This window comes from Brachyistius frenatus, unplaced genomic scaffold, assembly GCF_029030835.1.
Source record: "Brachyistius frenatus isolate BFR_SWC_R1_liver_20210118 unplaced genomic scaffold, ASM2903083v1 Contig_64, whole genome shotgun sequence".
Lineage (NCBI taxonomy): Eukaryota > Metazoa > Chordata > Actinopteri > Embiotocidae > Brachyistius > Brachyistius frenatus.
Genome location: NW_027210663.1, coordinates 1,015,736 through 1,026,790, shown reverse-complemented (window position 1 = coordinate 1,026,790; position 11,055 = coordinate 1,015,736). Strand labels below are relative to the sequence as shown.

General features: G+C 41.9%; 1 protein-coding gene across 1 annotated transcript; it reads left to right on the top strand.

The window, feature by feature from the left end:
* The first annotated feature begins 1,950 nt into the window (after positions 1 to 1,950).
* On the top strand, positions 1,951 to 10,214 carry anapc5 (anaphase promoting complex subunit 5). Its single transcript, XM_069706667.1, has 17 exons — positions 1,951 to 2,377; positions 2,466 to 2,545; positions 3,642 to 3,751; positions 4,428 to 4,671; positions 4,853 to 4,919; positions 5,094 to 5,195; positions 5,293 to 5,483; positions 5,586 to 5,667; positions 5,776 to 5,868; positions 6,819 to 7,000; positions 7,244 to 7,379; positions 7,560 to 7,634; positions 8,579 to 8,700; positions 8,800 to 8,907; positions 9,141 to 9,288; positions 9,457 to 9,619; positions 9,736 to 10,214. Exons 1-17 carry the CDS (start codon positions 2,180 to 2,182, stop codon positions 9,954 to 9,956), a joined length of 2,322 nt encoding a protein of 773 aa, XP_069562768.1. The 5' UTR covers positions 1,951 to 2,179; the 3' UTR covers positions 9,957 to 10,214.
* Positions 10,215 to 11,055: the final 841 nt, after the last annotated feature.

The following is an 11,055-nucleotide window of genomic DNA, read 5'->3' as shown; positions in this document are numbered from 1 at the left end:
TCTTATTTTATAGTTCCTTAAATTATAAAGATAATGATCAATCGATCGATAGATAGAGAGATAGATAGCTAGATCTATCCAAGTCAAACTCTGTCATTATCCTTTTTAAAAACCTGGAAGTGACAATTTTTCAGGACACATGAGCCTGTTTGTGCTTGTCCCTGAATATAAACTGCAGTCACACAGTTGGTGATGTTAGCTCAGGATGACTCATGTATTGACAGAGGCATTTACAGTCAATTTATTCAAGACTTTTGAAGATATCAACTCTGACAGGTGTTATTGTCTGTCTACCGACTTCACCTCAACAAGAAGAATGACACAGAGACAGAGAGGGGGGCGAAGAGGGCACACTCTCAGCCCAGTTCATGATGAGATTCAATTTTGCACCTGTCTCCATGAACTGGAAGTTCAATAGTGCCATCTTCTGGATAGAGGCTGGAGTACTTGGAGTACTCTTTGGGACTTAAAAAAGACATAAACTTGGCACCACAACAAAATTAGGAAGTGTATCATTAACGTGGTAAAAGTTGAACTCTTCTCCCTCACCAGTGTGTCCACTTTGTTAGCTGAGAGCTGGTCTTGAGTCGGTTGAGCTTTTGTTCCACCAGAAGGTGACCGACATGTTGCTGAAGGACATGTGACGAAACAGATAGAAGCCTCTCCTACGTGGCTCTGAGGCCAAGACCTTCCTCCAGTGTTCCCAGGACGGCCATGGCCATCTACCAATTGAGACAGCATTGGTAATATGTTGAGAACACGTTAGTCAAATGCATTTTGATTCTGCCGTCATAAGGCCTTTACAAAACAAGCAATAATTGTAAATGTACAGTAGAAATAATTGTACTTAAATAAAATATGACATTGTACCTGCCAAGAATTTGAAATAACATTCAGTCTTTATTCTTTAGCTAATATATATTGACCTTGTGCCATTTTTAAGGAATTAAGAGCAGAATATGGATGAGTATAAATATTTGGATTTACGCTTAACAAAAAAATACTCACGCGACATTTTAGTTTTTTGTTAATTTAAAACATCTACGACTTCTCTGATGCGCACAAAAGGCTTATTTCTCTCACATTTTGTTGAAATCTGTGTTACTGTGCACAATTGTTGCGTTTATATTTTTGTTAAGTGTGATTAGTAACATTAAACTAAGTTTGCTGAACGTGTTGACCAGAGCCCCCTAATAGGAAGCCTTCCTAGTAGGAAGGCTGGCCATATATTACTTCTGGCTCGATTTTAAAATGAATATTAAGATATTTGACTTATTCAACTTTTTGTTTTGAAAGTGTGGAGCGGACATCTGTGTACGTTTGTGTCTGTCTTGTCTACCATTTTAATCGTGAGTGTAAACTGCCCTCTGGTGGTCACAATGTGTAACTACGTCTGCCTATTTCAAAATAGATGTACTGTAATGTAATGTATATAAGGCACGTATGGAGAGATGTATTTACATATTGTGACCACAGGGGGGCAGTGTAAATCCATAATTAAATGTGCTCGAATAGAAACCAGCGACTACCAAATACAAAGAGATATAACGAGTTGATGCAGGTGAACTGTAATAAATTACAAATCCAAAAACAGACAGATGTATCTACGCATTGTGGCTACCAAATAGTAATAAACAGGATAATATACTAGATACTGTCATCATCTACTTCTGCTGCCACGACCAAGGCAGACTCAATGGCATATATAACCATTTCCGGTGAAGGCCTTCAAAATAAAGGTAGACTCACAGTGACCACGGGAATAGTGCGCTCAAATCAAACCACACAAATTGTGTCCCACAAGGATCGACATTTGAAAGCAGAAAAATCCCCCCTTTTAACGCCCTCATTTCCTATTATTTGTTATTGTTGTCCGTGGCTTGATAGAAATGCGCGACAAAAAAAAAAAAAAAGTAGTCTCTTTATGACGTATTTTTCAGGCGACAGGAGGAGGGCGGTTTGAAAGCAAAGAGGCGATAAGATGTCTAAAAAAAAAAAAGCCGAATAAAGCCGAGGTTTCTGCACGCTGTCAGCGAGATACGTCATCTGAAAGTTAACCGAGGCGAAACGCTGTCGCGTTTATTCCGCCTTTTGAAACAACTCGGCGCACGTTAAAAAAAAAAACAAAAAAAAAACTCGGCCGGCGCGCTAGCTTTGTTTAGCTGCTGGTGGTTTCCAGATGGCGAGCGTGCACGAAAGTTTGTATTTCAACCCGATGATGACGAACGGAGTTGTGCACGCCAACGTGTTCGGCATCAAAGACTGGGTGACTCCGTATAAGATCTCCGTCCTGGCGCTGCTGTACGAGATGACCGCTTCCAAGATCTCCCTGCCGGAGAGAAGGCGGCTGAACAAGCTGATTCTCCCCCTGCAGCAGGTTAGTTAGTTAGTTAGTTAGTTAGTTAGTTAGTTAGTTAAATCCAAGGTTGTTTACCTTCGTCTCGCTGTTTGTTGGTGTCTTCCAGGGTCCCGACCTGTCTCTTGGCCAGTTCCTGAAGACCGTGGAGGAGTGCTGCCCTCAGACCGCTTACGCCGTCAAACTCAGGTAAACCTCCCCGGTGTTGAAGAGCCCTGCTTGGCCAGACTGCTGATGCGTTCACGGTCTTCCATTAGCGCGGAAAAGTCTCCCAATTTGTCCAATAATAATAATAATAATAATAAAAAAGACACTTTATTTCTACAGCATCGTTCATAAACAAAATCAGTGTTGGGAAGGTTACTTTTTTTTTTTTTTTTTGAAGTGTATTAGGTGACAGATTTGTTGTTACCCTGTTCAAAATGCAATAAGAAATGTGACTATTTCAGTTGCTTTACTGATTAAGTGTAACTTTTATTACATTCAAATAGTTTTTGATTACTTCTCTAAAAATGCTTTAAACCAGACAATAGAGCGGAATAGTCCTAAAAACTAAACGTAAACTAGTCCGTGTAAACCTCACGACACAGTACTCAACACCGATCACTGTCAAACTTTAATTATAATGTCTTCAGTATGACGTACCAAAACAAATCCTAAGTGACTGCAGTAAAGGGAAAATGTTCCAATAACCTCCAACTCAATGCTGAGTGATGACAGGACTATCAACATGGCTGTCTACTCGTCACAAGTTATTGACACTGGTTCCTGAATAACTTTAAATATCTCTTGGTCTTATCTTAGGGAAATGTAAAAGGATTTGATTGGTAGACCAAAGGCGATCTGAAGTCAAACAAGAGCTTTTTTTTTTTTTAGTTATTTAAAAATCAATCCTCAGTGACACACATTGCCAGAGATATGACGCTAAATCTGGAGTAAATCGATTTCCTAGTTCTCGTTACAATTCGGACTGCTGAATTTTGTAACGCTGGAGCCTATCACTGTTTTTTTGTTTTGTTTTTTTGCTGTAAACCAGAAGAAATTGCAGTACAATAATCCGGCCAAGAAATTACAAAAGCATGAGTAATCGTTTTGACATCTTCCAGTGCGAGGTGGGGGTTTAACTCTAGCAATATTTCTTAGGTGATAAAAGGCTACTTAATTGCATTGCTGCTTTTGGCAAGGAAAAGAGAGTATATACAGACATAATTACCTAGATATGATGTCATATCAGGATAATGTTGAAGTAGTGATGTCCTTGATGAAGCTTTTGTTTCCTTCAAAGGCTGCATGAAATGGCAGATGGAGAGCTGAAAGACATGGAGTACTTCTTTTCCACTCTTCCCACTCCATTCACTGCTTTTGATTCTGAGGCTTATAAAACCAGTGTTGTTGGTGAGTACACGTCATATTACAGGCCTTAAAGTCTGAATGGAAGTCCTGAAATGTCTGTGTTACTCGGCATGGGGGTCGACAAGTCCTCAGTTTGGAAAAGCAAGCACCTCTACATTCACAGAAGCCGAACTATGTACTGCTGTGAACGGGGTCAGGACCAAATGTATTTCAGCCATCAATAAAAAAAAAAAAAAAAAGAGGCCCACATAATAGAATCAATATCATTTTAAGTATCTGCTATATCTGATGTTAGTTTCATCACACGTTAGCACAGAAACTAACCAATCAAGGCAGTAGCAGAAGACCAGCAACGCGCATGTCCTGTGAGGTAAAATTACTGCTTTTGTCAAAGGAGTCTGGATATAACGTGGATATAACGGTACAGTTTGACGGCAAGGTAAAGCTTTGAAAATATTCTAAACCTATTGTACACTTAAACTGGTTGTGATTTCTGATGGTAGTTAAAACACATTTTGTTGCTGACCCCGTTCACAGCAGTACATAGCTGAGCTTCTCTGCCGGTACGGTTACCTGCTTCTCCAAACCCGAAACGTGCTGATGCCCCATCTACTGCAGATAATACCCTGACTATGTTTAACGTACAACACCACTTCAAACAATCCGAACCATCCCTTGAAGGAGTCTCGCATTAAGCCACGTTCCGCCTGCTTTTCAGGTCTTTTCATGAGACACATGCTTCTGGCCTACAACAAGCTGTCTTTCAGTCAAGTCTACAAGCTGTACAAGTCCCTGCAGCACTACTACCACAGTCACTATGCCAAGCCCACAGATGGGCAGGTGGGTCTGCCGGCGCTGGTCGCAGATGACTCAGACATGGACCTCACCAGCACTGAGGATACTGTCGGGGACAGACTGGACAGAGAGGAGCTGGACACCCCGCTGCATGAGTCAGAGCTTCGGTTAGTGATGATGTAACAGGACGGAATCATTGACTTATTCGGTGTACTAGATTTTACAGCAAAAGTCTAAACCATAACCTCCTACATCTTGGTAATCAGAAGGATTTTTGTTTTGTCATTATTGTAAGCAGGACACTTGTTGACAGCATATTCTCATGTGTGTGTTTTGGCTTTGTTCTAGCAGTGACAATACTCCAAGCAAAGGTCCACTATCCCAAAAACAAGCAGAATACTTTCTTGCAAGACAGGTGAGTGTTAATATCAAGTATTGAAATTAAATGGAACTGCGTAGTGCAATCTTGTTCAAAAACCAGCAGATTTCATGCAGTAGATTGATACAAATATTAGCCATCAACATCCTCTGTGTCAAACATAGATGTGCTGTTGCAGCTCTTACAGTTTTTGAAAACATCTGTCTGCAGGCATATCTTCTGAAGAACGATGAGAACAAAGCTCTAAAGCCCGCGGCTCTGCAGGAAGAGCTCAACAACATGCTGAAGTTTAACCCGGATTTTACAGAAGCAGTGAGGTCCATTTACTCCACTTTCCCAACTATGTTAAGTCTACCAGGGGTCGGGTATCTCCTTCAATGGCTCTGTGGTCTCTTCTCTCTCTCCTCAGCATTACCTGAACTACTTGAACAGCATGAGAGTCCAGGACATCTTCCTCTCCGCCCACAGTCTCTTACATTATTTTGACCGCCTCATCCTGTCCGGTAATGAGGGGAAGAGCAACGGGGATGAGGGCTATGGCCGAAGTCTCCGCTATGCTGCGCTGAACCTCGCAAGCCTGCACTGTCGCTTCGGCCACTAGTGAGTACAAGAGCTGGAGGAGTCTGAGAAAATGGACGAGTACGTAGGAAAAGAATAAATGTTTGTCTTAGACAGACATTTTTTCCCCCTCTTTCCTTCTAGTCACCAGGCTGATCTGGCTCTACAGGAGGCTATCCGGATTGCCCAGGAGTCCAACGATCATGTCTGCTTGCAGCACTGTCTGGTAAAACAAACAAGTTCCCACTTCCCAATTATTTTCACATCACCTCAGTGTTGGTGCCGTGATGGATTGTTAGTTACGTCTAAATGTAACACGAGTCTTCTCCTTCAGAGTTGGCTCTACACGCTGGAACAGATGAAGGGATCTGACAGCACAGTGTTAACGGAGGATTCTGTGAAAATGGCTGTCCATTTCTGCCTGCCAGTGAGTGCAACAAGAGCTCTTAAATAAGAATGCCCATATTAAAATAGCTCTGGCTATTTATCTTGTTTTTTATTATTATTATTATTTGCTTCAGCTCAATTTTCACAACTTTTTTAATTTGTGAAAAATACAAAATTAAAACATCCATTTATATTTAAATAACACACGAACATCACAACATTCTAGATGTTCATCACTGACTTTGAATAATTGTTTGATAGGAATGCAACTAACAATTATTTTCATTATCAATTACTTACTGACTCGTGTTTCCCGACGCCAGAGGTGCGACCTAAAATGTCTTGTTTTGTTCCAACCACCACTCCACAACCAAAAAAGATATGAAGTTTTATCATCATGGAGGACTAAAGGAACCAGAAAATATTCACATTTAAGATGTTGGAATCAGAATTTTAGCATTTTTCATCAAAGTTTACTCAACGTGGTTCATTAATTATCACAACAGTTGGCGATTCATTTTCCATCAATTAACTAATCGATTGATCTTCTAATCGTCCCAGCTCTATTGTTGGATTTTAAAATATAATAGTAATCATTAGATAATGCTGCAGACTATATTTGCACTGGTCATTTCTTTTAGGTGATGCAAGTACTGAAAAAAACTGCAATATGAATCGTTCTGTGTTGTGTTTCCCTAATGTGAGGCAAACCACATATTTATTTGCAATCCTTCTTACCTATTAAGCCGTCAATGTATTATTTTCTATGCATGTTATTTTATGAAGGAATAGTAAGTTTAAGAATGTTTTTTTGGGGTCAGACTACAATTACATAAATTAAAAGCAATCATTTATAATGAGAGGTGCTTGAAGTGATGCTGACAGCTAACATGTTCATGTACCAGTTGTGTTGTTTGGTTAAAGCTGACCGTTACGTATCATATTTATGTCATGTGTTTTCCATCACTGATAAATCCTCTTCTGTTGTAGTACTTGGCTTCTCTGGGCATTCAGTCTCTGGTCCAGCAGGGGGCGACACAGGGTAAAACAGCCCACAAACTGATGGATGCACTGAAGGACACAGACATCCTGCACTGGAAGCACAGCCTGTCGGAGCTGATCGAGATCAGCCTCGCTCAGACTACGTCCATATGGAGGATGTACGGGAAGAGGTCAGGCTTCCTCACCTTGCTACCTCAACACACAGTTGTTACTTCTGTTCACTGTTGACAAGCTTCTCCACATGCACATTAAATCAGACCTGCTTTTATGCATGGGTTAACAATTTGGACAGCTGAACATCTTCTGCACAGGTCACACTTGACCAGAGCATAAAAAAAAAATAGGCATCATAAATAAAAAACAGTATTTTTTTTTTTGTGAATCACTAATGTGGCCTCCTGTGTCCCGTGCAGCACCATGGCTCTGCAGCAGGCCCAGTTGCTTCTCAACATGAGCAGTCTGGAGCCGGTTAACTTCGGGGTCCAGCAGAACAACACAGAAGCCTTCGCCGTGGCTCTCTGCCACCTGGCCGAGCTGCACGCTGAGCAGGTAACACATTTGATTTGATCTTGTCGGCTTGGTTTCTGTCCCGCTGTTGCATATCTAACAGTCAGTCGCTGGGAAGGTTTATTATTTTCCCTTCGAAACATTGATATGGTCTGTTTTCCAGCTGCTGGGTGGAGCTCAGCACTTGACTCATTGTTCCATGTACCTTTGTTTCTGTTGCAGGGCCTGTACAGTGCCGTTTCAGAGGTTGTTCAACATCTGAAAGAACAGTTTCCTCCTCACACACAGCATGCCAAGGTGCATATTCTCAAACATACTGTGTTGTTCGATGGTGTCCTACCGCACAAAGCCAAAGAGCAGTAACTGCAGAGGGCAAAGTTCAGAAACAAGACTTTGAAGTTTACAGGCTGACCAACTGGGTAAAACTGGTTGGAGGTTTTTTTTAACCCAAAGAATATTTTTTTAAAGCTAAATAATAAGTACAAATTGCATACACTGCTTTGAGTGTTTAGATGATTAATAGAGGGAATCATTTATTTTAACTAGTTTGTTTATAATCAATAGTTCACAGGGATTACATGTATTTCTGTTTTTCCATCTACTATTAAGATTTGTATTCAAATATTATAATGAATTAAATCAAAAATGTGTTTCTTTAAATGTGTGATTTTAAGGTAACTAAACCACACCAAATCACGTAAATTTCACTCCTGCTAAAAGCTCGGGCATTTGCTGCTGCTTTGCCAAGCTAACACAGTTAGCAGGAGTTTAAGTGGAGTTTGTTTTTTAATGATGACTGGATTTGGCGCCTCAGATGAGATATTTTTTTGGTTGAGCTTGAGCTAAGAGTAGCTGTGGTTACACCAGCTAGCTTTCACTTTATATAGCTCTCGTGCTTTAGTGAACAGTTGTGGCTATCTCTCTGTGGCAGACACTGCAGTAAGTGTGACGGCACTTTAGCACAGAGAGCGATTACTGTGGTTTAGCTTTGTTCTGTGATTACCGGTAATTTTACATGCTGTTTTCGCAATAAATATAGCAGATTATATGCTCATTTTAGGGCAGTAAAACAGATGTCAAAGAGTTGGATGCTTGGTTTTGAGCAAATATTATTACATTTTGGCTTTGCAACCCAGAGGTGGAGGTTTAATTGCTGTATTCTGTGATGCATGACATTATGTAAATATAACGAGAGCAAATTATGTTAATGTTTTTTTTGTTTACCTAAATCTCCAATTCAGCTCTGGATGCTGTGTGATCTGAAAATCCAATTTGAGAGACACATGAACGAAGGGAAATACCACTTGGCCGAGCCGCTGGTCACAGCTATTTCTGCATTAAACAAAACAGAGGGGCTTTACAGGTAACGCCAAGACACAGCTCTTCAGTTTTGACTTTTAGTAAAGGTTGCCTCATACGGGCGTTATTTGTGCTGGAAAAGTAACACTGTGTTTGCTAACAGGAAAGCTCAAGTTCTGAAGGCTCTCAACCGCAGCACTGAGGCCTACAACGTCTTACAGCGGCTGCAGGTTCACTGTGAGAAGACTAAATGTACAGAGATGGTCATCAGGTAGGATGCTTGTTATTTGATACCCGTTCCCTGCAGTGTAGAGGGCAGTGAGTCTTAGTCTACTGTTATTTTTGTATGTGAAGGAGAATTTGCAAATACCACCTTTTGTATCATAAAATGTAGATGCGCCAACAAAGATGTTTGTCCAAAAATGTATTTTCTGACCTACATGCTCTCAGGGATTAGTCTAAACCGCAGTTGAACTCTTTCATGCCCTTTCATGTCTCATCCAGAGTGATGCTGTCCACTGCTGAGCTCCACTGGGAGTCGTCTGGCTTCTCCACAGCTCTTCCTCTCCTCCTGCAGGCCTTGGCTCTGGCTAGACAGCACCACCTACAGTCCCTGGCTTCGGAAACCATCCTTCACCTGGCCTTCACTCAGGTCAACCACAACACGAAAACAGACTTCACTCAAACACTGTTCGGCTGCCCGTCTATGCAAAATCACCACTGCTTTTATTTGCAGTGTGTCTGGTGTGTATGCAAAATAAAAGCAGCCTGGGCACGCACGCAGGGTTTAGTTATTATATTTGTTGTCTCCGTTCTGCAGCTGATGTTGGGGGTTCCTGAGCAGGCTCTGAATGTTCTGCATGAAGCCATCGAGCCCGTCCTGGCCCACGGATCAGTCATGGACAAAGGCCGCGCCATGCTGCTGGCAGCTCGCTGTCAGATGGCGGTGGCTGGGTTCAGTCCAAATGGACAAGGCCAAGCAGGTAACACCTTCACCCCCTCACACACAAACCCCCGCCCCAAATACTGATCCACTTCATGTAATGTTGAGTGGTTACTCATTTACATTTACACGCTGCTGCTCGTTGTGTCACGGCAGATTTGCGTTTGGCGGTTTTGGCTGTCGACACACTAAAGGAGGCTGCGGCTTATTTCTCCAAGCTGAACTGTAAGGAGCGGCTGCGGGACGTCTACTACCTACAGGCTCAGCTCCACCACTCTCTGAGACAAATCTTACAGCGCAACAAAAGTGCCATGCTCTTCCGGCTGCTGGACCAGGAGCTGCAGTCACCAGCACCGCCAGTCTCCATGCGACTCTAACTGCTCCCTCTTTAACAACAAACTGGATGTTGTGGCTCTTGCAGAGGACGAAAGATCTCCAACCGCTGAGTTGAGTCATTGCAAGTCACCACTAGATGGTGGTGAGGCTCTGTCGTGCTTCTGTCAGCTGTAAAACATTTCACTTCTAAATATTTTGACAGGCAGCTGTGGAACTCTTTGCACACGGTGTCAGGATAATAATTTAACAGAACAATGTCAGCAGTCGTAAATAAAGATGAGTTTCCAGTTGATCGAGAATGTTTCCGGCGTCCCTGCACTCGTGGTCAGTTACAGATTTCAATGATGGCCCCATGTAGAACATGAGGTTTAATAGATTTCACCACAGGCCAGGATTGTCTCACAGACGCACATGCCGGGCAACGGTGTGGGTAAAAAATGTCGAAAGTTTATCAGGAGCTGCCACCGCCGTGCAGATTTTTTTTCCTCCGCCTTTTGATGAATGAGGGTACTATCACAGTTAGCTAGAAGATGAATATGTTCCAGTGGCCTGGATAGTCTCAGCTGTATGTAAAGTTGCAACTCGTCCATATCTTGATATTTCAGTGTGGGATTGTTTTGTTTCCCCTCTTGCATAAGAGACTGTAAAACCCTCAGGGCTTGTTATCAGGAACTTTATCTCGTTTACCATCTGCACCGATCCACTGAAAGTTTCTGTTGCATCAGATGAAGTGCCATGTTTGGCTTCGTGTCCTCCAGCAGATAAACATAGATTGCAGCGGTGCATCATGAAAGCCGTCCTGTTTTCTATGCAAATATCACACACTGTCGTGAGGTACAAGTGTGGTCCTCTGACTGTTTCTTTTTGTGACATGGCTTCAGGCACTGGTCCATCGAGGGCCAATATTTACATGTTTATCTTGATTACAGCTAGAGTATGTGGTCCAGTTCAAAGGAGTAAAAGGAGGATGTGTGTGTTTACGTTCAGTTTGTGTTTTTTGAACAGACACTTAATGATGCAGGTGGGATTTAAACCAGCAGTTTAGTATTTTTTTTAGATTATTATCCAAAGGTAATAAAACATTCTCACTGCTCGTAATGTAGTTTTTCAACTGCTTAAAGAGCACACGAGTGGAGATGT

What these genes read in the sequence shown, in the direction of transcription:
- anapc5 (XM_069706667.1), top strand. Translation starts at nt 2,180, where the DNA reads ATGGCGAGCGTGCACGAAAGTTTGTATTTCAACCCGATGATGACGAAC. An exon ending in CTGCATGAGTCAGAGCTTCG is followed by an intron (nt 4,672 to 4,852) that starts GTTAGTGATGAT and finishes GCTTTGTTCTAG; the next exon opens with CAGTGACAATACTCCAAGCA. An exon ending in CTCACACACAGCATGCCAAG is followed by an intron (nt 7,635 to 8,578) that starts GTGCATATTCTC and finishes TCTCCAATTCAG; the next exon opens with CTCTGGATGCTGTGTGATCT.